Source organism: Camelus bactrianus, chromosome 9, assembly GCF_048773025.1.
Source record: "Camelus bactrianus isolate YW-2024 breed Bactrian camel chromosome 9, ASM4877302v1, whole genome shotgun sequence".
Lineage (NCBI taxonomy): Eukaryota > Metazoa > Chordata > Mammalia > Artiodactyla > Camelidae > Camelus > Camelus bactrianus.
This window is the reverse complement of record NC_133547.1, coordinates 70,052,497-70,077,045: the sequence shown is the minus strand read 5'-3', so window position 1 is coordinate 70,077,045 and position 24,549 is coordinate 70,052,497. Positions and strand designations below refer to the sequence as shown.

At 49.8% G+C, this 24,549-nt stretch overlaps 1 protein-coding gene across 10 annotated transcripts in view; it reads left to right on the top strand.

Annotated features, from left to right (window-relative positions):
* Window positions 1-24,549, top strand: part of NLRC5 (NLR family CARD domain containing 5) — an 80,946-nt gene that overhangs the window by 45,309 nt on the left and 11,088 nt on the right. For 8 of the 10 annotated variants that reach the window (XM_074370697.1, XM_074370699.1, XM_074370691.1 and 5 more), the window contains 21 exons: window positions 1,575-1,643; window positions 2,466-2,534; window positions 3,274-3,357; window positions 3,769-3,852; window positions 4,948-5,037; window positions 5,810-5,854; window positions 6,851-6,940; window positions 7,800-7,883; window positions 11,367-11,450; window positions 13,842-13,931; window positions 14,124-14,186; window positions 14,392-14,478; window positions 15,454-15,537; window positions 16,340-16,429; window positions 16,810-16,875; window positions 18,783-18,866; window positions 18,954-19,037; window positions 21,596-21,682; window positions 22,194-22,271; window positions 23,063-23,146; window positions 23,419-23,502. In XM_074370697.1, coding sequence (XP_074226798.1) covers window positions 1,575-1,643; window positions 2,466-2,534; window positions 3,274-3,357; window positions 3,769-3,852; window positions 4,948-5,037; window positions 5,810-5,854; window positions 6,851-6,940; window positions 7,800-7,883; window positions 11,367-11,450; window positions 13,842-13,931; window positions 14,124-14,186; window positions 14,392-14,478; window positions 15,454-15,537; window positions 16,340-16,429; window positions 16,810-16,875; window positions 18,783-18,866; window positions 18,954-19,037; window positions 21,596-21,682; window positions 22,194-22,271; window positions 23,063-23,146; window positions 23,419-23,502 — 1,680 coding nt within the window. Of the gene's footprint in view, window positions 1-1,574; window positions 1,644-2,465; window positions 2,535-3,273; window positions 3,358-3,768; window positions 3,853-4,947; window positions 5,038-5,809; window positions 5,855-6,850; window positions 6,941-7,799; window positions 7,884-11,366; window positions 11,451-13,841; window positions 13,932-14,123; window positions 14,187-14,391; window positions 14,479-15,453; window positions 15,538-16,339; window positions 16,430-16,809; window positions 16,876-18,782; window positions 18,867-18,953; window positions 19,038-21,595; window positions 21,683-22,193; window positions 22,272-23,062; window positions 23,147-23,418; window positions 23,503-24,549 lie in introns of those variants that run through there. The other 2 variants (XM_074370696.1, XR_012509275.1) reach the window with 2 other exon arrangements.

Below are 24,549 nucleotides of genomic sequence, written 5' to 3'. Positions count from 1 at the left end.
GGCCCCTTTGGCACCAGGTGCACCTGCTCCAGATGCTGCAGGTGTTGGCTGCTCACAGCTTATCCCTCCTCTGAAGAAATGCCCTGGGCTGATAAGTGATGCCTGGGAGGTTACACCTCTCCTGATTGCCCCCCATCCAGGTGGGGCCACTAACATAGGCAGAGGTATAACTCTCTGGCCCTCTTGCCTCAGGTGGGACAAACTTGTGGTGCTAGTCATGCTCCAGGGTGCCCTGTGGGGTCAGGCTGAGGACCTGGTCTGTTCTACTTCCCTCAGTCCCTTACTGGTTACTCCAGAGAGCAGGCCTTCGGTACATCATGTACACAAGTGACCAAGTGACTCTTTCAAAGGGAACCCGACCTAAGAAAGGGTCCAACCTTATTTCTGTAAGTCTGGGGAGCTGAGGAAAGGTGTTAATTAATGTTGACCCAGTCCCCACCCATAGGGGCTCTCAACTGAATAGGGTTTTAAACACCCCTCAAAGGAGGAAAGGGGGACCTTTATAATGATTCACTAAATGTCCCTAGGGCATTCCAAATGACACTCCATTCACTTCTAGGAATTTATGTAAAGGAGTCATCTTTAGTGATTGTGCAGACACATTCAGCTGCGGTATTGGTTATGATAGGAAAAATGAAAATAACGTAAATGTTTAACAATAGGATATTAGACATATTAAACTAATTTAACTACCAGAGAGAAGAACTTGACAGAACTATGATAAGGCTGCAGCTTTAGTGTGAAGGGATGACTGTGGCATATTAAGTAAACATAAAAATTTTAATTCATCATTTTTATAATAAAACTTTTCAATCATACTCAAAGGTAGGGAGAATGGTACAATGAACTCCCCAGTTCCCACCAATAATTAACAACCATTCTGTAACCCTTGTTTCATCTGTCCTTTGCAATATCAATTTTTAAAAGGGAAACTATTATTGTAATCCCATTTTTTAAGAAAGAAAATTAACTGCATTAAGAAAACAAAAGACTTGAAAGACCCACTCCAAATGTTATCAGTGGTAATGGATATGTGGAAGAGATTGTGGGTGATTTTTCTTTATTTTCTTCTTACTTTACTATATTTTCTAAGTTCTCCACAAGGAAGAAGTATGACTTTTGTAATGGGGACTATATAACTTTTGATTTGAAAGGCAATGTTAGGATGCTCCAGCTGCCAGTTACAGCCTCATGTGGACTCTCATTGCCTTCCTGCCCTGGCAGTGACCTCACCAGCCTGGGATGAGCACCCTCAGCTGAGGGTACCCCTGGTACACGACAAACAGGAAGGAGAGAAGAGGGTTTCAGCCTGAGGCAAACCAGGGAGAAGGCAGAACTGATATTTTCTTTCAAAGACTTTCCAGGAAATGAGGGCTGATATGTGTGTGAAATTTCTGCTGTAGAAAGACTTCAGGCCCCCAAGAAGCTCAGAGGAAGTTGGGGCAAAGTCAGAGGAAGTGCTATAGCTAGAGGCAGGGGGATGGCACCTTGGAGGTCCCTGGAGGCCAAGCTAAAAAATGACACACAGCAGCAAGGACCCCCATAAGCCTCCTCCCTCCTCCTTCTCTCTGCAGCCTGCTGCACAAAACTGTGGTCCTCACATTTGCCCCAGAGCCAGAGGAGCAGGAGGCGATCCGGGAGAGGTAGGACCCCATTGCCATCCCAGCCCATCCCTTGGCCAGAACCATCCCCTCTTTGACCTCCACAGCTGGACAGTCCAACACAACTGCTGGGGGACCTTGACAAGTTCACGAAGGCACGGGAAGCCAGCAGCCTTGGCTGGGGATGCAGCCCTAAAAGGGAGGGTCAAAGGACAGATCACCTCCCTGTTTCCCAAGCATTCCCTGAAGAGAACCCTGGGATGCCTGGTGCAGACGGCACACAGGGTCAAGGGTGGGGTAGCAGAGAGCTATATGAGGGAGACTGGGGCCCTTCAGCCTAAACCCAGAGGATCGCCTGGCTTGTAGCTCTGATTTTGGCCAGAACTTCTGGCTCCCTTTGGCACAGGACCCCTTTAGAGAGTACCTCCTCCAGGATTCCATCCTGGATTGCCTCAGTGCAGCACATGGGCAGAGACTCCGCTCTTTGCTCCTCAGTGTTCACCTATAATCTCTTCTGTAGGGTCTGAGCTTTTAAAGGTTTGCTTGGAACTGAGGCTGACATCTGTGAGGGCACTGGTGATGATGATATTAATGATACTAACAGCCAAGGTTAATTGAGCATTTACTGTGCAATGAGCAGCCAACTAAGGCAATTCACGTATGTTCTCCCAGTAAGAGGCTAAGTGATTTGTCCCAGGTCATACAGCCAGGAAGTAGTTCTCTTCCCAGGGCCCAGTTGGAGCCAAGGTCTGACTGTCCCCAGGTCTCATATAGAGATTAAATGGTGGGAAGGATGGCTGAAGATGGAGTTTGAGCCAGTAGAGAGGTGTTTGCTCAGCCTGGCCTTGGTGTGTGTCCCTCCAGGGCTGCATTTCCTGACAGTATTATGCTCCAGATGCCCCCCGAGCCACCCCTGCGCTTCCCAAGGATCAGGTACAATGATGGCCTGCAGTCCCCTGCTGTGGTTCCAGCCTCCTCCCTTCCTGGGCACACAGCCTGTCCCCGGGCCCCCAGCCCCAGATACTCCCCAGAGGATATAAGCTGCTATATCCAGGAGTCATGGCCTGGTTTTCCCACCTCCCATCTTCCCTGCCCAGCCCTCCCCTTAGGGGGCTCACGAGGCAGCCCCCTAGTCACCTTCCCTGCCCAGAGTCCCCACTCCCCTTAGCTGGAATTGTACCTGAGGGATTGTGGGAACTCTGGATGGAGAGAATGGGGAAGAACTCGGCCCCTTCCTTCCTGATCCTGGAGCTTAGGCCTGGGGGCTCAGCTCAGCCCCTGCAGGATTCCCATCACAACTCTTCCAGCCTTCTCTCTGATTCTGTGTCCATCTGAATCCCCCTCCCTGTCTGTCTGCCCTCTTTGGGCACTGTCTCTCAGTCTCTCTCAGTCTCTGTCTCTGTCTCTGTCACCTTCTCTCTCTCTCTCATCTTTGTGTTTCTCCATCTTGGTCTCTCTCTCTCTGCATCTCTGACCCTCTCTGGCTCTTCTCTTCCTGTGTGACATTTTATGCCTGCAGTGTGTATTGGTCCCTCTTTGTCTGTCTGGATGCCAGATGCATCCCAGTCCCCCGTCCCCAAGTCTCTTTGCCTGTGTGTCTAAGGGTGGTGGCCACTCCCCCACCCCCATCAGCGGGGCAGGCACTGCAGGGCTGTGGTTCTGCCTTCTGCAGGCTGACACACTGTGGCTTGCAAACCCAGCACCTAGAGCAGCTCTGCAAGGCCCTGAGAGGAAGCTGCCTCCCCCGTCACATCGAGTGAGTGGGTTGTGGTTGGAAGATGGGTGGGTGGGGCCGATCTGTTGGTAGGTGTTAGTGTGTTACATTTTGTTTTGTTTTTTTAAGATTTAAATCATCAGTTCTTTCCCTGCTGCAATCAGGAGCCCCTTAGAGAACCCGGGGAAAGTTGTGACTCTTCCCCCTAAAACACACATACCCCACATTTGACACCCTCTGAAACCCAACCCTGACCCCTCAGGGGTCACAAACCTTAGGGTAAGAACCCTAGAGGAGACCTCAGCTGACCCAGTGCCATGTGCTGAGATCAGCCTAGCAGCCCAAGGCCAAAGTGTCCGTTTCAGGAGGAATGGGTGGCTGAGTGACAGAGGCAAACTCCTGCCCATCTCCACCCCGACCCTCTGCTAATCTGTTCCCCCCCGTCCTTCCCAGTTTATCAGGCAATGCTCTGGGGGACGAAGGTGTGGCCCTGCTGGCTCAGCTGCTCCCAGGGCTGGGCGCTCTGCAGTCCTTGAAGTGAGTAGCCATCTGGGAAAAGCCTCTGAGCTTTGTCCTCATCAGAATGAGGGGATGCATGTGGAAAGGGGGTGATGAAGAAGGGGTGAGGGGAGTGTTCTGTGTCCTATCTCACTCCCTCCTGGGGTTATCATAAAGATTAAGTCAGAAAAATGCATGTCTGCCACCCAGTCCAGTCCCTGACACATGGCAAGTGCTCAGGACAGGGTCAGTACTACTGTGATTTTCATTAAAATACAGACTGGGCTGTGACTCACTGATCCAGCTTCTGATTTAAGCTTTCGCTTCTCAAACCTGTCTCCCTGTCTCTGCGCAGACTCTCTCGGAGGCCCAGGCCACTTGGGGCAGCGCAGGCACGGGTGGAAGGGATGACCTGTTTAACATAATGGCTGGCAGCCGTTCTGGCCCTGGGGTGTAGGGAGGGGCTGTTTGATGGTGCCCTGGCCAGGTAGGCAGGGAGGGTTTGGACCAGAGAAGACACTTAAGCAGGGTGCCCAGGGACAGCTAAAGAGCCCTGAGCACCGGTGGGGAGTGGGGAGATATTCAGTATTGGGAGGGAAGGCCTGGAAGGAGGCCAGGAACCCCCCAACTTTACCTGCAGCCATCCAGAGTTCCTGGGCCCTTGAAGTACCCTGTGTTTCCTGGCTCACATTCCCCCTTCTCTTCCCTAACTCTTCTGGGCCCAAGTGAGAGGCTCCCTGGTCACAGGAACCTGGTCACAAGTCCTAGGTTCCCAGTGTGACCTTAGGCAAATTGCAACACCTCTCTGAGCTCCTGGTTCCCAACCAGTTAACACACAAACTCTAGAGGGTGTGGCTGTGGTTTTGGCTAAGGGGAACCAGTGAGTTCTAATCTCAGCTCTGTCACCAAGGTGTCTCATAATCTTGGGCAAGAACTTGCTGCTCTCTGGGCATCAGTTTGCCCATCTGTACAATGGGGAGTTGGTAGAGGCACTCTCTGACCATCCGGGGTTCAGCATGTTCCATTGGCTGGAACAGAGAGGGACAGCCCTCTCCCACCCTGTGCTCTGACCACAAAGAGGGTGTTTGTGAGTCCTGAGTGACCTCCGTCAGCGTCATCCCTCTGGTTCTCCAGCCTCAGTGAGAATGGTTTGTCCCTGGATGCTGTATTCAGTTTGACCCAGTGCTTCTCTACTCTGCAGTGGGTTCTGCACATGGACTTCAGGTGAGAATGCCCCTGGGTCCCTGCCCTGCCCTGCATCTGTCCCCTTCACGATGTAGCATCCTCAGGGCCCTGTTGTGACACCGAGTCCAACAAACATGTGATGTGTGTCTGTGGAATGAATGAATAGATGAATGAGTGAAATATAGCTCCAGGGATACTCATATTTCTCCAAATTCATCACAGGACAAGATTCATCGACTCTCCGGTACTTACTCTCTGGATTGTCCTGGTAGACTTTTAAGAAAACTAGGAGCTCCCTGATGGCCATTGAGTGTTCAGGGACCCACCTGAATTGTGGGGTCTTTGGAGCTGACGAAAATGTAGACCGGAAGGCTCCCAAGCCACCCTGGGGCCATGTAATGCAAATCATCCATTGTTTCAGGTGAAGTTAGCCCATTCCTCCCCTCCCACTTCCAAGAGTGGATAATATGGCAACAGACAGCCCCGGTTCAAATTCAGGCTCACCACTTACGTGCTGTGTGGTTCTGAGCAGGTCACTGAGCCTCTCCATACCTCAGTTTCCTCATCCATAAAATGGGGATAAGAACACTTCCTTACCTCACAATTTTATTGTGAGAATCAAAGGAGACCGTATCAGTGGTATGTTTTGTATGTGCCTTAAGAAATGTTTGGTTGCTTAATATATTTATTGTCCTGTCTGCTGAGAAGATGGGCCACCATCCAAGCCTTCCCTGACCCAGCCTGTCTGGTCTCTTGCTGCTGCCTGGGACTTTGGCCCTTTCTCAGACTGCTGCCTCCTCTCTGCCTGCAGCTTTGAGAGCCAACGTGTCATCCTGAGAGGTGACAGAAGAGGCAGGTAAGGAGGGAAAGCCCCTCAGATGGAGGGGGGCTCCCCCTTTCCCTCTCTGGTTCCCCATTTCCTATACGTACCTCAACCCTCAGACCCATGCTGACCACTGTTAGCCCTAGAGTAACCCACCTAGGTCTGGCATGCTGGAATTCCTCTCTTCTATAACCCCCCCCTCCATACAAATTTGCAATAATCAGCTGCCTTAAATTTTAGAAAAAGGCAATGCACACGGGAGGGAGCATGGGCGGGGCCCATGGGTGGTGCTATAGCAGAACAGGTGCTAGCAGATGGAGGGTGGAGAGGAGCAGCTGTGTTTTCGTCTCTGGGGACTTTTGCAGACCTTGGCAGACCCATGATTCCGTATGAGTCACTGCCCTTTCATACTCCAAGTATCACATTTGAGAAGCCAAGAACCGTTGGTGCTCTGAAAAAGTTTCCATATCTTTTGTGGTAAAGTGAACAGTAGTTAGTTCTCCACAGATGCTCCCGGCTGCCCCCTAGTGGAGCCTGGCATCCCGGTCTCACCGGGGAGGTTGGCAAACCCAAGGGCTCTAATGTGGGGCCAGCTGGGCAGAGTGCATTTCCAGCTAACGTCTCAAGGAAAAGCATTGCCATAGCAGGTGGGATTCCTGAAGCCAGGGGTGGCCCAAGGCAGAGTGGTCTTGCTTCCCGAGCTAGGGTCTCCATTTCTGGGGACTCTCTGGGATCTTGAAATCGAAAGAATTGAGGCACAGGGAGATGGGGTCATGTGAATACCCAGCCATGGTTAGAGAGAGGAGGGCTCTGGCCTAGCTCCCCCTGACCTGGTTAGGTGCCGCCCACCTGGACAGGTGTAAGCTGCTGGCATCCTCACTCTGGCTTCCCTTCCCTGGGCCTCAGTTGCTCTGTCTGTACAGGGAGGGGCTTGGTTGGCCGGAGCACCACTTCGGTCCTGACAATGAGTCTAGTATTCCATTGTGGATGCTTTGAACTTTCTTCTCAAAATGATTCCCCTACTCCTAGGGATCTTTTGGCTGGTGGATCTTTGCCAGAGTTCCAGGCTGGAGCCCAGTTCTTGGGGTTTGGTCAGCGCCACATCTCCAGGAGCTTCTGGTATGGTCTTACCCGCTTCTTGTTTGGGAGTAACCACAGTGGGGTGAAGGGTGACGGAGTGAGGAGAGCCTGAGGGTTAGGGCTGGGGACAGGGAGAGCGGAAAGAGTTTGAGAGACGGAGGAAAGAAAGAGGGGCGAGTATGAGGGCAGGAGGTGGGGCTGTTGGCTCTAGCATTCTCCGTAGAGAAAAGATCCTGCATTATTCCCTCTGAAGACTCCCCAGCTCTGCCATGAGGGGCTATGAGACCCTGGCTGGGCTCCTCCCCTCTCCAGGGCTTAATTTCCTCACCTGAGAAGAGAGACACCTTAGCTGGAGCCTGAACAGGGTTATTGGTGGCAGGGCAGGCAGTGTCCCAGGCAGGTAGGACAACTCATGCAAAGGACCGAAGGAGTGAAAATTTGGCCCTTGGGAAGTATTTCCCTGTGACCAGAGCTTATACAGGGAGAATGGAGGTGAGTGAAGCTGAAGAAGAGGCGTTTCACTTTTAGCCTAAGGATAGTGGGGAGCCACAGAGGGTTTTGCGCACAGGAGAGGCTGGTCAGATTAAAGATACAGTTAAAGATAAGACACTGGAGGACTTCAGGGAGGCAAGAGAGGGAAACTGGGGGTGTTAAAGTGGCCCAGGTGAGTGACAGTGGTGGCCTGGATGCGGGCAGGGGTAGTGGGAAAGACTTGGGACTGGATCAGGGCAGTTGGGCACCCAGGGGGCCTTTCCTGACACTGTCAAAGTCGGGGGACCCAAGGCTGTACGGGGTGGAGAGCATGCCCCGTGGGGAAGGGGCCTGCAGTTTGGGGAGGAGGGTCATTGGGCCCTGAGCCCTCTCTGACCCACTTGCCCTGCCTATTGCCCCTTTTCAGCCTTAAGGAATGTCAGCTGGAGCCCCTGAGCCTCTCCTGCCTCTGTGAGACTCTAGAGAAGTGCCCAGGGCCTCTGAAAGTCGAGTAAGTAAGGAGGACACAGTCCCAAAGGCACAATGTGGGCACCTGCTCAGTGACCTGGGCTGGGGGTTAGAGGCCACATGAGTCCTCCCTGGTCGCTTCCTACCTGGTCCCGAAGCCCTCCCCATGGGAGTTGCCTGACCCATTGTGGAAGACTGGTTGTCTTCCAATGGCCTCAGCTTCAGGCATCTCACCCCTCCCCCTGAGGACCCAGGCCTGTGCCAGGCCCGGACTCGTCTTCCCCGTCCTCTCAACTCAGGGCACCTGGGAGCCCCAGTCTGCCTCTTTCAGCCCTGGAGCCGCCCTGGCACTACCTGGGCCTGCCTCTGTGGCTGGAGCCTATCGCTCTGAAGGCCCCTCTCAGGGCATCCCCCAAACCCCGGGTTACCAGCTCACTCCAGAACAGCTGGGCCTCTGACCAGAGACTGGGCTTAGAATCTGGCATCCTGGCTCAGCCACTTACAAGCTGGGTGACTTTGGGCAAATGGCTTTCACTCTTTGGGCCTTGGCTTTATCATCTGCAGAGTGGACGGTCAGCCTTTCCTTCCATCATCATTGTTGTAATTTTATTGTAATAATTATCTTAAAGCAGAGAAATCCAAGACAAACCTGCCTCACCTAAATAACCTCTTCCCTCATCAGCTTAGTGTTGTCATTTGTCCCAATGGCCTTCTTCTTTTGCATATTCAGTTTTTTCCTCTTCGAAGTCACAGGCCAGCTGCATTCTGCAGTTTCACTTTACTTCACACCATTATGTGTTTTTCCGTTTTGCTACAGTCTTTTTGCTTGCTTTCTGGTTCCCATGTCAAATGCCCTTCTGGCCCTTGCAACAAGCTCATTATCCATGTTGACTGTCTGGTGTGTCCTTCCATGCCTCTCTCCACGTTCAAACACATATGGACACAGAGGGAGGGTTTTTTTAAGTAATTTAAAAAATTGAAGTCCAATGTTGTGTTAGTTTCTGATTCAGTTATACATATATGTATGTTGTAATTTTCTTTGGTGTTCATGACCTTGACAGTTTTGAAGACTACTGGTCAGATATTTTCTAAAATGTCCCTCAATTTGGATTTGTCTGATATTTTTCTCATGGTTAAACTGGAGTGATGGGTTTTGGGGAAAGAACACCCCAGAGGTGAAGTGCCCTTCTCATCCCATCTCAGGAGTGTGTGTGTGGACGTGACTTATCACTAGTGACGGTGACCTTGATCACTTGGTCAAGATCGTATTTGTCAGATTCCCCATCATAAAGTTGCTTTTTGACTTAAAAAACACTTTTAATATGGAGACATTCAAGCATATATAAAAGCAGAGAAAATGGAATGATAGATCTTTGGTTCCCCTCTACCTACCTCAACAGTTACCACCTCACAGCCCTAGTGTGCGCACACACACACATTGTTTTGAATCAATTCCCAGATACCTTGTAATTTCATCTTTAGATATTTCAGTACGCACAGCTGAAAGAGAAATACTCTTTTTTTTTAAGTTTTTTTTTTTGGTAAGGGGGAGGTAATTAGGTCTATTTATTTAATTATTTTATTTAATGGCAGTATGGGGTATTGAACCCAGGACCTTGAGCATTCTGGGCATGTGCTCTACCACTTGAGCTATACCCTCCCCACCTCTTTATTTTTTAATATAACCGCAAAATCATTATCAAACATAAAATATTAACATTATTCTATGACACACTAAAATCATCAAATAGCCATTGTCCCTAAATGTCTCTTATGTGTTATTTACACAACATTTGTATGTCCGTGCATTTAACATTAGTCCGTCCATAGTTCTGATGTGCCACAAGTTACTTAATCGCCCCGCTCTAGGGTCTAGATGGACATCCAGGCTGCTTCCAAGTTTTTTGGTAGCATAGCAGCCAGTGCTGCAAAAAGTACTCTTCCACTCCTCAACTGTTAAGCACCTATTGTATACGAGGCACTGGGCTCCGTTGGACACAAAGATAACCTGGATACGGGCACTGCTTGCTGAGGCCCACCATCCACTCTGGGGGGTTGTGTGGAAACTGCTCGCAGGTGGTGCTGGGTGTCTGGAGGACAGGTAGGGGTCTAAGGGCCCCCCTCTCTCCACTGAGGTTGGAGCAAGTGGGATGAGTATGAATGCACTTTGCCAGCTGTAGTGCTGGGACCCCATGCCGGAGTACTGTTATCTAGATGCTTAATGCAGGAGTCTGGCAATTGTCCAGCTGTGTCCTGGGATTCTACTGGGGAGGCCAGGGAAGGTGGAGGGTCCCTGTCCCCCTCCCCAAATTCCACCCCTGCCCAGCCACTTTGCCTGTGTACATTTTGGCTTTCCATGTGGGATGTTGTAATGGGTAAAGGTTCTATTGCTTAAAGACAAAACAAAACAAATAACAACAACAACAAAAATAGTGTGTAAACCCCATATTGACCCAACTAGAGACCATAGCACTGTGTTTTTTTGGGGACCGGTAGAAAGCCACTGGTGTTTGTGGTCAGACCACCCCTGAAAAAGGCCCCTGTTCTGCTTGTGCTTGAAGTCCCAGGCCCAGTCCCAGGACAGAGGGGATAGAACTGAGCTGACAGCCTGGGCCTTGACAGAGGCTCCTGGCTTCCAGCTCCAGAACCATGGGATGCCCCTCCTACTGTTCCCCTCACAAAGTGAAGTGAGTCCCCCTCCAACCGGACAATAATGCAGTGGAGGTGGGCCAGGCTCATGGAAGCCCCAGAGGTGAAAGGGCAGCCTGCAGGGGGCAAAGGGACAGGGACAGAGAAAAGAAGGGGCAGCCAAGAGAAAAGAGGGAGAAGGTGGAAGGAAAATACAGTCCAAACCTGGCCTCTGGGGGTCACAAAGTGGCTCAGACTTCCAGGGGGAACTGTGTGGAAATCCCAGAGTGCACAGAGACTCCGGTTGCTCTGGTCCTCTGGCCGGAATAGAGACCAAAGCATGGGTAGCAGGAGTTTCTTCTAAGTGGACTGGCTTCTGACGAATTATCTGGACAAGTGATCAGCTGGTTCGTCTGGTTTTGATGGGCAATCAGAGACCCCAGCTATCCTGCATTTTTCCTTTGCTGACCTGTTATGTGCCTGAATTTCCACTATTATGTTCATTCCTTTGGGTTAAGGTGGCATTCTCTTCACAAGCATGTTCTACCCATCACTAGTCTTCATGGCCCTCAAAATAATAGTCCTGCTAGTTCATGTCTTCTGGGGAAGAAAAATGTCTACTGTAGCCTCTTAGAAATTCACAATGTACCAGGGCAGGTTAAAGGCTCTGAGAAGTCCTGCAGCGAAGAAAACGAATGTGGCCTAACCCACCATTTTTCAAACATATATGAGCTTCCTGTTCCTTCTGTCTCAATGATAACTCAAGGACCCAGTGTTCAGAGGGAGTGTTTGGGGAAACCCTGGTTTAGGACCCATCTCCAGAAGGCTCTGGCTGTGAAGCCACACTCCTAGCTTTTTCCAAGGCTTCCCCACCTCATTCAGACATTTTGTTTCACAGATTGTCCTGCAATGTCCTGAGTGACCAGAGCCTGGAGACCCTGCTGCACCACCTACCCCAACTCCCCCAGCTAAGCCTGCTACAGTAAGACTGGTTTCCCCATTTCCCTGTGCAGGGCTGAGGCTCTGGCTTTGCAAAGCTGTCTCCTTCTCTTGGGCTGTTCCATCATTTTATCTGGCGCATCTGGGAACTTGAGTCTACTTCCAGCTCTTCCCTAATATTTTATCAACCTTGGGGGAATTATCTGACCCCTCAAAGCCTCAGTTTCCTCATCTGACAAATGGGACTAATATTCTCCAACCCCTCTCGCAAGGTTGGGGTTCAAACAAGACAGTTGCTTTAAAAGCACCTTGAAGAATGGAATGCCTGTGACAAATGGGCCATCATACTTCTCCCCAGCCACAGAAAGGTCACCTACTCCTCAAAAGAGACTTACAGTTGTAGGTCATGTCTGTATCACACACCCGTTTTTAAAGGTCACCATCTAACTGTAAATGGGGAATTTAAACAGCATCCCCCAAAGTATTTAAAACTCTTTTCTAATTTCAGCTCAGACTGGTTAGAATTTAAAAAGGATTTACTTTAAATATTTTTCTTGCAAGGGGTAAAAGCAGCTGCAGCTGAGATGGAAAAATACAACAGGAAATTAAATCTCACCATTAATAGCAGCAACATAGTACTCATGCTAAGGATCTCTGGGACACCTGAGGAGGCTCATATCGCATCTAGGGTCTTGCTTACTCCTGAGTCCTGTCAGGGAGGGAAGGAGGGGATGTGTGACATTCCAGAGGTGGTCGTGTGGCAGAGCCCATGTCAGACTACAACATCCACTGTGGTCCTACCCTGCCAGGAAAGAATGGATCAGGAAGGGCTCTTCTGGACACAGAAGTTGGCAGGTTAAAATCAGTGGTTGGGAAACCTCAGACCAGAGAGGGATTTCTCTATGCCCAGCATCACACAGCACCAGCTCCCAACTTGTCATCTGTCTTTGGAATGAGGTAGCCAGCCTGACCCTCACCAGTGCTTAAGTTTTGTATTACTCAGTCCCTGGTGTTTGTGCACTGCTGTGGACCAGGCACTGCTTGGGGTGCTGCAAACACAGCAGAGAGGGAAACATAGACCAGGTTCTTGTCTTCTTGGAGCTTACTTTGTAGTAGAGGGAGCTGGACAATAAGCAAAGTGGAAGCAAATGAGATGAATTCAGACAATGGTAAGGTATTTTTCTGGATAAAGCAGTAAAGAGTGACTGGGGAAGTGATTTAGATAATGGTGGGAGTGGTCAGGGAACACCTCTGAGGAGGGACACTGGGGTGCAACCAGAAGAAGGAACAGGAACCAGCCTTATGAAAAGCAGGGAACAGCATCCCAAGAAAAGGGAAGAGCATTCCAGGAGAGGGAACAGCATGCAGGAGGCCCTGAGGCAGGACTTAGCTTGGTAGGCTCAGGAAACAGCCAGAAGGCCAATGTGGTCAGAGCACAGTGGCTGGCAGAGTTGTAGGAGAGGAGGTAGAGAAAAGGACCTTCCAAGTAGCCATGGGAAGGATTTTGAGGTTTGCCCAAGGAAACCTGAAAGGCACAGGAGTGATTTGTATTTTCAAAAGCTTAGTCTGGCTGCTGGGTAGAGAAAAGGGATTGCGGGACAAGCATGAAAATAAGAGCAGGGAGGAGGCTGTACAACCAGGTGAGAGATGATGGGGGCTGGGAATTGGTGTGTGATGGGGAGGTAGGTAGACTCAGGGTGGATCTTGGGGGTGGAACTAACAAGACAAGCTGATGGAGGATTTATGGGCTGAGGATGCCTCCAAGAGCAAAATGGCAGCATCTCACTTTCCCTAAGGCAGTGGTTGGCAATTGGGGGTGACTTTGCCCATGAGGGGACATTTGGCGATGGAGACATTTTTGTTGTCACGATGGCAGAAGAGGTAGGAGTAGTGCTACTCCTGGCATCCAGTGAGTAGAGGTCTGGAATGCTGCTGACCGTCCTACAGGACAACCCCCAACACCAAAGAATTATGCTGAGCTTGAGAAACTCTAAGGGCCTGAAGCTTCCCACTCCCCATCAGCAAGGACTGGCCTATCAAGTTCCTGCTTGAGGGTAGAAACTGTAAAAATAACAAGCATGGGTATCATGCTAGGCAGCACGCAAACATGATATGATTCGATCCTCACAATACCTTAGAAGAAGGTATACCATAAGTGGTCCTGTTTTCCAGATAAGGAAACTGAGGCTCAGAGAGGTTAAGTGATTTGCCTGAGGACACACAGCCAGTAAGCAGAACTAGGGCTCAAACCTAAGTCCATTTGACCCCAAGCTCCTGTTTTTGCCCCTTGAGTCCCTGCCTCCTTCCTTATTACCTTGCTGACCCACCAGCCCTGCATCCTTTTCCTACCCCTCCAGTCTGTCCAGGTTTCTTGCCCCCTGATCTTGTTTGGCTCCCACTTGCTCACATAGGGCCCTGCCCCTTTCCTTTTCAGGCTGAGCCAGACAAGACTGTCCCCAGAGAGCCCCCTCCTGCTGGCCAACCTCTTCAGCCAGTGCCCACAGGTTCAGAAGGTGGATCTCAGGTGGGTGTTGCCCTGGGACAACTGGAACTAGCCTGGGAGGGCGGTACCCGGAATCTGTTGAATGTCAGGGACTACAATGGAGGCAGTAAGACCCAAGTCAGAGGCTCAGGTGCTGGAGGAGGGGTGCCTGCCCCCTGGGGGCCTCCTGAGGCTGTGGCCAAGGGTGGCTGACCCAGATGCTGTCCCCTCTAGGTCCCTGAATCACACGACCCTGCACTTCAGATCTAGAGAGGAGCAGGAAGGCGGGTGCTGTGGGTAAGTACCCTGGAACCATGCCCAGGCAGCCAGTGAGGACTGGGGATGAGGAGACCTGCCTCCTGGGTGGCTAGAACAGGGGACAGACTGAGAGGGCTGGGCTTTGTCACAGGCAAACAAGGAGTACAGAGCAGGCTAGATTAGAAATCAGGGCTCTGGTCTGAGGAAAAGGACCCCATGCCCTGGCTTTTGCCCCTTCCTGCAGCAGGTTCACAGGCTGCAGCCTCAGCCAGGAGCACATGGAGCGGCTGTGTTGCTTGCTGAGCAAGTGTGAAGACCTCCACCAGCTGGAGTAAGTTGGGGAGGAGGAGGGAACAGAGCCCGGCAGCGTGTGCCTCGGTGGCATTGGAGGCGGGGTGTGTGTGTGTGTGCGCGCGCATGCACGCGCTCAACATCTCTCAGGACCAGCTAACAGGGGACAAGATGCCTCTGACTGAGTCACATCCATAAGTCTCCTCTGTCCCGTTTTTATCCTTCCCACTCCCCAACCATGGAGAAGCTAGTTCAGGGTGTGCTCTTCCATTATAGCAGGAACTTTCTCTTATTTTAAAGGTTACTTGATTAAGTGGCTTCCTGAGACAAACTGATTTTTAATTTTGAAAGCTTCTTAGGAAAAGAGGAAATAACAAGCCTCAAAAGTGTCATAAGCAGGGGCAAAATGAGTTCAGCGATGCAGGAAGAAAATCAGACATTTCCAGGCATGCTAATGATACTGTTTCTGAAACTGTAGCTACAACCACAGAATGCCGCAATGAAGGGAAATAAGAAAGTTCAAGTGCAGCTTCTGATATTGTATTCCCAAACTAAAGACAAAATCTCTGGGGTGAATGCATCCTCCAAACTCTTTCTTTTTCCTTATCTCACTCTTGTTCAAAAATTGTGGCTCCCGATGGATGCAGACCAAGGGCATAGTAAAAGCTAGTTGGTTTTTTTCTGACTCCTGAAAGCCTGCTGGGGGAACGCGAGTCCTGGGAGTGGTCACCAGATGTTGAAGGGGAAGATAAGGACTGGCTAACTGTGGTGCTGCTGAGGGGGGTGGTGGTGATAATCCTAGTGGTGATGGAGATGGCAGTGCTGTGGTGATGGGCATGGTGATGCTGAGTGGTAGGGGTGGGATGGCACCAGTGGGGAGGACTGTGATGTTGGGACAGAAGTAGTGCAGAGTGGCGGAGGGGGTGATGACAGTGCTATGTGGGTAGAGTAGCAGTGATGGTAACTGAAGAGAAGGCACATGTGACCATCAACAACCTCCTCCTGCCTCTTACAGCCTCTCAGGAAACCTGCTGGGTGATGACGGGCTCAGGTGCCTCCTGGAATGTCTCCCTCAGGTGCCCATCTCTGGTTTGCTTGAGTAAGTGACTAGCAGCCTCAAAGACAACACGGAAGAAGGCTTCCTGGGGCCAAAAGCATTAACAGGCCTCTTTTGAGGCATCCCTAGAGAACTCCAGAGGACAAGGGCTGGGTAGGGGGAAGGGATGGTTCCTACCTTGACCTCCAAGTCAATTTTTCTCCTTTCCTCATTGCCCACCATGGGCAGAGCTCCCACCAGACACAGCAGGGGAAGCTGTGACTAAAGCTTGGTGACCCATGTTGACGCCGGGCAGGGAGCAACAGTTCATCCCCAGCCAGCAGAAGGATCTCAGTTGTCTTGGCTCTTGGTCCATTCTGTCCCTGAAACTCCTCTGACCAAATCTACGGGACACAGATTTAAAGATGTCCCCACAGCAGGGAGGGTCCGTAGAAAGTCATCCTCACTCTCACTCTGTCTCCCCACTGACATGGGAGACTGGTGACCAGAGACAGGATACAGCCCATTGCTAAGCAACTGAGCTTTGAGCTCTGGGCATCCCTTACCCCCTTGGGGCTGGGGCTGCCAGCCTGGCCCCATCAACTCCCTGTCTCAGACCCCAGGAGCAGCAGCAGGCACAGTGAGGGCAGCTCTCGAGGACTCAAGCTGGTGCCTGACCTGCCTGTGTAGGGATAGCATCCCCTTGGCCTTTCTCTGGACCTCAGTGTCTCCACCTGGAGAATGGACACTTGGACATGGAGGACTCTCCTCCGGAGATGACAGCTGGAAGGGAGGAGCAAAGGGTGCTGAGCAGGGCTCCTTTGAGGTGCTGCTGCCCAACCCCTACCCTGAACCTCTTTTCTAGTCTGAGTCACAATAACATCTCTCAGGAAGGTGCCCTGTGCCTGGTGGACGCTCTCCCCTCCTGTCGACGTGTCCGGGAGGCCTCAGTGAAGTAAGGAGATGTTGGTGCCACTTGCTGCTGGCAGGGGAAGGAAGACTCTCACACTTGGTAGTCCTCTACCCGTGTGACTTGGGGCAACCCCCACCCCTCTCTGAGTCTCAGGGTTCACTGAATATGGGATCATAGTTTCCATCTTCTGAGTCCCATGTGCCACAGGGACCAGGGAGATCACAAGGTGGGGAACTCCAGGTTTAGCATCCTCACAGAAGGAGTTGGAGGTCTCCTCTGGTTGGCAAGGGGCTCTCCCGTGGCCTCCACCCTCCCCGACCCCCATGTGTCCAGCCCCCTTCCCTCCTGCATCCTCCACTCCTGGGTCCCAAGGATGCTTGGTAGCCTGGGCTTTCGGCTTCCCCACACCCCTCTCTCTGCAGCCTGGGCTCCAAACAGAGCTTCTGGATTCACTTGTCCCAACAGGAGGAGGCTAGGAAGACACTGAGGTAATTCCCGGTCCAGGGTGATGAGGGAAGGGGAGGGAACAGAGAAGAGGAGGCTGACCCTGTGATGGCCTCCGTGCCTGCTTCTCCTCTGGGACCTCTCCTCCTTCACACACCCTACTTCAAGCTGCTCCCTGGGTTTGCCTCCCCTACATCTGCCCCCAATCTCTTCACCCCTCCAGTCCCTGGGCTGGGCCTTCGCATGGTATTTGTGCCCCTTAGCTGTGTCCTCACTGTAAGTCTGGAGGCTTCTGAGTTAAGAGATCAGACTCTGGAGCCACCTGGGGTAAATCTCAGATCTATCACTTACCAGCTGTGTGACCTTGGACAAGTGGCTTAACCTCTCTGCGTTTCAATTCTTCATTTGTAAAATGCAAATAATAGTAAGACCTATCCCTTAGGGTTATTGTGAGGATTAAATGAGTTAATATGTATAAAGTGCTTAGAAAGGGCCTGGCTTATTCGAGTGCTGTATCAGTTCTTGTTGTTATTACTGTTGTTGTTGTTGTTGTTGTTGTTGTTGTTGTTGTTGTTGTTATTATTATTATTATTATTATTATTATTATTATTATTCCTCTCCCGGTAGCCTTGGGCTCTGTCTCTCTCTCTCAGCCTTGGGTCAGTTTCTCTGCATGTCTTACTTCAGCTGTAATCAGGGCCTCCAAATTGGTCCACTGCCATTGACCAGGCCTCCTCCAATCACCCCACTGCACCCAGAGGGATCTTCCCAAGACACTATCCAACTGGGCCACTCCATTGCTCTAAGCCCTTCAGTGGCTCCCAGCTGCCCTCAGGATAAAGTTCAGATTCTTTAGCCTGGTCTTCTCCCTCACAGTCTGATCTGCCCATCACCTCCCGCCATGTTCTTCCTCACTCCCCACCACCACACTCACAGCAGACACATCATATCTGCACACACATCACACACCACACACACATAAACACACACAACATATACAACCAACACATATATATACATGTACACACCACACACACACTCACCACACATACCACATCCACATGTACACACACCAGACATACCTCCACATACACACCACACACCACAAACCACACACACACGTACATGCACACAAATTCAGCCACAAGAGATCTTTGCTCCGTGTTCACCAGACCCACCAGACCCACCAGACCCAGTGGCCCTGCTTCTGGGACCCAGCCTGACACTTCCCCGCCTTTTCTGAGATCAAATTCTCCCAGACCTTTAAGATCCAGCTCAAATGTCAGCCACTCCTGGACACCTCTGGTAGCCCCTGTCCTGTGAGAGTGGGCGCCCCGTGGTGCTGTGCTGGGCCCTCGTCTCAGCCCAACTGTGAGACAGTGTTTGGGGGCCTATCTGCTGGCCACACAGGGCCGGGCACTGGTTGGGGGGGTGGGCAGGGCCACAGCAAGAATCCCAGTCCCTCCTGCCCCACAGGGAGCCTGGACCATTCAGTGCTGGAGAGTAGGGAAGTGGTCACGGGGTTGGGGTCTGGAGTCAGGCTGAGTTGGGTGGAAACCCAACTCTGTCCCTACTTCTGTGTGTGTCTTTGGGTTGGTCAGTTTCTCCACCTGCAAATGACACTGTTAAAGGAGGTTAAAGGAGATACTGCATGTAAGGCAGGCGCGCCGGCTCGCTCACCCTGTGCACCCAGGGGCTGGCCCAGGCCCAGCCTTAGACTCAGGGCTCAGTCAGTGACTCACTCCTAGCACTTTCTTGGGCGGTCGTGTCTCCATAGAGATGAGAAGCTCCCAGAGCAGGAGTTGCATCTTTGGCCTTTTCTCAGGCCCTAGTCTAGGCCTTCGCATTCAGTGGGGGCTCCCCTCAGGGGTCCTGGGGGAAACTAGGGGGAAGCAGGACAGCAGCCCCAACCAGCCTTGCCCAAGCTCTGCCTCCGGCCTTCTGCCCTCAGGCTCAGCGAGTGCAGCTTTGGGCCAGAGCATGTGCCCAGACTGGCCGCCGGCCTGAGCCAGGCCCTGCAGCTGACAGAGATCACGTGAGTGATCGGGCCCAGTCAATGGGGGAAGCTGAAGGGTGGGGGCTCCCTGCCAGAGCCCTCCTGGTAACTGACCTCTTTCCCCAGGCTAACCCAGTGCTGCCTGGGCCTGGAGCAGCTGACTGTCCTCCTGAGTCTGCTGAAGTGGCCGGCAGGGCTGCTCAATCTCAGGTATCGCCTGCCTGTGAACCTGGGAGGGGGCTGTGGTGTGAATGGGGGGCAGAGGTGGGCACTGAAGTGGTCCCCCCCAAGGTCATGGCCTTAACCATCTCCTGCACCCTGAACCCTGCCACCTGGATGCAGAGCCATGTACCCATTAGTTCCAGAAACCCCCTCAGGCACAGAGAAGCCACCCTCCCCAAAGTGAGGCCTATACTTGGGGACTACAGAGAAGAGGAAACTTCAAAGGACACCCAGATGAGGTCGAAAATAACACGTGACAAATATCATGTTTGAAAATTCTCTATTATTATTTTAAAACATCCAGAAAAACAGAGACGTTTACAAAAAGTAGAGAGAACTGTTTTGAAAATTCATGTCCCCATCACCTCGGTTTGACAGTTATTCATGTTTTTCCGTGTTTGTTTCATATTTTTAGTTTTTGGCTGAAGTGTCTTTAAATAAGTTAATAGATCTCACACAATATCACTCTGAAATATTTCACCACAACTCTTTAAAAAATAAGGACATTTTTTAATGCCATTTGCAGCAACATGGATAGACCTAGAGATTATCATATTAAGTGAAGTAAGTCAGGCAGAGAAAGACAAATATCATATGATGTCACTTATATGTGGAATTTTAAAAGATACAAATTTTACTTACAAACCAGAAATAGACTCACAGACAAAGAAAACAAACTGTGGTTACTAAAGGGGAAAGGGGTTGGGGGGGAGATAAAATAGCAGTTTGAGATTAACAGATGCCTATTACTATATAAAAAATAGATTAACAACAAGGAACTACTGTATAGCACAGGGAACTATATTCAACTTTTTGTAATAAGATATAATGGGAAATAATCAAAAAATACGTGCATGTTTATGTATAAAGGAATCACTTTGCTTACATCTGAAACTAACATTATAAATCAACTACAGTTCAATTGTAAAAAATTTAATAAATAAATAAATAAATAAATAAGGACATTGTCTACAAAATCACAGTTGAATTAGGACACCTACAAAAATCAGTAGCAATTTCTTAGTGTCAGATATTACCCAGTTCAATCTAAAATTTCCCACTGTCCCCAGTGGGACAGTGTGGACAGCTGGCTCTTTGGATCCAGGATCCAGTCCAGGTCCACATTTGCATGTGGTGATGACAGCTCTTAGGACTTAAATCAGTGACCTGTGGACAAAACCAATCCTCTGTGCTGTAGATGGTCCCACTTTCTGGCTCTGTCTGGTGCCTCCCTGTGATGTCATTGAGTTTGTTCCTCTAACCCCTAACTCTCCTGGAACTGGAAAGTCTCCATGAGATTCAGTGACATATTTGTGTCAAAAAAACCTTACTTCATGGCTAGTACCATGCACTTCTCAATGCAGGCCATAATGAGGCACATAAAGTCCAGCTGTTCCCCCAAATAACATTTTTAAAAATTGTGGTATAATATACCTAAGATAAAATTCACCATCTTAACCATTTTTAAGTGTAACCAGAACTCTTCGTGCAAAACTGAAACCCAGTACCCACTGAGCACCTCCGCATTTCCCCCACCCCAGCCCCTAGCAGCCACCTTTCTATTCTCTGTCTCTATGGCTCTGACTCCTCTAGGTTCCTCGTGTAAGTAGAATCAAGCAGTATTTGTCTTTTTGTGATTGGCTTATTTCACTTAGCATAATGTCCTCAGGGTTCATCCCTCTTGTACTGCATTACAAAATGTCCTTCCTATTTAAGCCGAAGAATACTCCACGAAAGGAATATACCACATTTTCTTTAGTCATCCATCCATCAGTTGACACTTGGGTCGCTTCCACCTTTTGACTCTTGTGATTAATGCTGGTATGAACATAGATGTACAAATATCTCTTTGTATCTCTGTTTTCAATTCCCTTGGGTCTATACCCAGAATTGCTGGATCACCCCAAATAACACTTTAAGATAAAATTTGTCTTACTCTAAAATTTATAGAAAACCCAGAAGAGCCTAAAAAGAAAATCATACTTTGGGAGAAAAAATTCAACCTAACTTTAAAAGGAGGAAATTTTAAACAACTCTCTTTATCCCTGCTTCTAAATGAATGCATGCACATCGTTAGAAAGTTTAGAAAGTATTGAGAAGTAAAGAAGAAATAAAATAAAAACCATTCGTGAGAATTCTACCATTGAAACAATCACCATAATATTTAATGTATTTACCTCATAGCTCTGTCTCCTTTCTCCCTGTATATTTTTCTTTATATATATATATTTTTCTTTTTTAATACAAAATTGGGATCATGTTTTATATACAACTTTATTTCCTTACCTTTGCAACGTGACATTATATAGAGCTTTTCTTAAACCTAAAAATATAGTTTAAAAAATAACGTTTTCTGTTTGGATTGTTGCAATAACTGTTGGAACAAGGATGATGTTAATTTTTTTGTTTCATTCTTATGCCTAGGTTTAAATTTTATAGTTTTAAAATAAGCAAAAACCAAAAAAGCTTCTAGGCCCTCCTTGACACTCTTCTCCCAGCCCCTACTAACCCTGGAGGACCTTCTTCTGTGTCCACTTCTGTGATAGGGTGAAGGAGCCGTGGGTGGGCCGAGCTGGGGTCCCCACCCTGCTGGAAGTCTGTGCCCAGGCCGCAGGCAACATCACTGAAATAAGGTGAGTCCAGGGAGGAGGCCCCTCGGAATTCTTCTTCTTTTCATGACCATTGGGACCATCCCTTATCTAGACATTGGTCTCTTGTCCTGTAGGGTAATAGCTGCGTTACTAGTGAGTTCACTGGGTCCCCAGGATGGCAGGAGCCCCTGAGGCATGTGTGAGGGGCAAAACCTACTTGTTAGGACTTGTGCAGTAGGCAGGCTGCAGTGCCAGAGAGAGGACAACAGCCCCAGATTCAAGACAAAGTGCTGTTAGACCCCAGACAGACACTGCTGGGAGTCCATGCTGGTTGTCTGGAAGTGGCTCCTGGATGACAGTAACACACACCAGGGCTCTGTGACCAGAGGTGACAGAATCACATGGACTAGATAAGAACAAAGGCTTTGGTGTCCCTGTTGTCTAGATCCCCACTGGGTCTGGGAGCTCAGTGGGCTGGGCAGCCCCAGTCCCAGCTCAGCCTGCACAGGAAAGCTGCTGTGGACCTCATACTGGCTACCCCTTCCCTCCTCAGCATCTCCGAGACCCAGCAGCAGCTCTGTATCCAGCTGGAATTTCCCCAACAGGAGAACCCAGAAGCTATGGCCCTCAGGTGGGACCCTGTACCTGGGGACTCAAGGAAGCGGGTGGTGATGGGGTAGGGGAGTGTGGGAATGGAGGCATTGGGCCTTCTGACCAGTATTTCTCATGCCCCTGCTGAGAGTCCTTTATGTCCAAAGTCTCTACATGGCCTATGAAATCTGGCCTAATCTGCCTCTTCACAGTGTCCGTTCCCACCCCAAACCCCAGTCTCAGCTCCAGTTATCCCTACCAACTTTCAGCTACTGGAACATCTTGCTCCCTTTGACCTGAGGGCCTTTGCACAGGCTGTTTCCTCCCCAGAATATTCTCTTCTCCCTTTCCTTCTTCATCCTTCTATAGCTAGCTAACTTGACCTTGCCCTTCGGGTCTTAGCTTAAATGCCACCACCTCAGGGAGGCCCTTCTAAACCTCAGAATTTGTCAGGCGCTCTCATTATCCACTCTTATAGATCCCTGGATTCACAGCACCTTTAATCCATACAGCACATTTTTGGAAATTAAAATGTCACCCCTTTGGGGTGAATGCAGCCCTACATGTATACATTGTGAGGAATAGACCATACCTGAATCTCAGCCCCAACTCACCGCTTTGGCTGGGTCCTCTTGTGCAGTGAACAACCTGCACAGCCATACCAGGTGCCCCATCTAGACCTCTCCTTCATGATTGAATAGTAAATTCTGGGACTTTATTTGATCAGCGTGTATTTACCCCTACAAAAAGATAAGCTTTTTGCAGGCAGGGACTGAGTCCCCAATACTGACTCAGTTGTTCAGAAACTGCAGCCTCCCTCTCTACCTCCAGGTTGGCTCAGTGCGACCTTGGGACCCACCACAGCCTTCTGGTCAGACAGCTGATGAAGACATGCGCCAAGCTGCAGCAGCTCAGGTTGGCACCCTGAAACACTGTCTGGGGCCCTGAGTTCTCTGTGTAATCCTAGTGCCTGCTCCAGGCTGTAGGTGAGGGGCTGGCCAGTCCAGGATGGGGAGAATCCCACTTGGCCAGTAGGGGAGAGCCCTAGGGTGACATAGGGGAGCCTTGCCTCCTGGGAGCTCTTGGGTGGGCCTTTCCCCTCTCTTGGCCTCCTATCTCTATGTGATAGATGATCCCTGAGGTGTGTCCAGCCTGAAACCCTCTGTAATATGCTTGGGCCTTTTCAGCTTGTCCCAGGTGAACCTCTGTGACGCCAGCTCTCTGCTGCTGCAAAGCCTCCTGCTGGCCCTCTCCGAGCTGAAGATCTTCCGGTAGGCAGACAGGACTCCCACTCGGGTCCCCCCGCAGCTCTGCCCACACCCACCCCTCCTATTCTCTCCAGCCCTGGCCTCAGGAGAACTCTGTCCCCATCTTGTGGGCTGGGACCACATGTGGCCCTGGAGATGATGTTGGGGTGCATAGTCATCAACATGGCCACGTGAAGAGAAAGGGGTTCCCTTTTCAATGCTCTTTCTTTTACTTTATTATTTGGAAATAATTGCAAACTAATGTAAAAATTGCAGGAAGACTGAGAAGAACTTCCATATACCATTTCCCAAATTCATCCTTTGTCAATATTTTTTCACATTTGCTCTTTTCTTCCCTCCCTCCCTATCCCCTTCCTTTTCACCCCTCCCTTCTCTTCTCCCTGCCCCTTTCTTTTCTGAACCATTTGAAAGTAAGTTGCATAATCATGCCCTTTCACCCCTTAATACTTCAGTGAATTTCTTAAGAACAAGAACATTCTCTTCCCTAATCCAGTAAAAGAGTAAAATTAAGGAAATTTAACATTGATACCCTATTATTATATAAACTATAGTTTATATTCCAATTTTGCCAATTTTCCCAATCATGTTTATTGTGTGTGTGTGTGTTTTTTTTTTTTTTTTTTTTTTTTTTGAGTCCTGGATTCCATCCAGGATCACTGACTGCATTTAATTGCCATCTCTCTTTAGCCTCCTTCGGTTTGGAATCAGTCCTCAGCCCTCTTTACCTTTCAGGATATTGTCATGACATTTACATGCCAGCTAGTTTACAGAATGTCTTTCAGCTTGAGTTTATCTGCTCTTTCCTCGTGCTTAGATTTAGGTTCTGCATTTTGGGCAGGAATATCACAGAGGTGCTACTGTGTTCTTCTCAGTGCATCACATCGGGAGGCCCATGATGCCTATTTGTCCCCTAACTATTGATGTGAACTGTGATCAGCTGGTTAAGGTGGTGCCCGCCAGTTTTCTTCACTTGCAAAGCTACTATTTTTCCCTTTGGAATTAACCAGTTATTTTGTAGGGAGATACTTAGGAAGATGTAAACATCTTGTT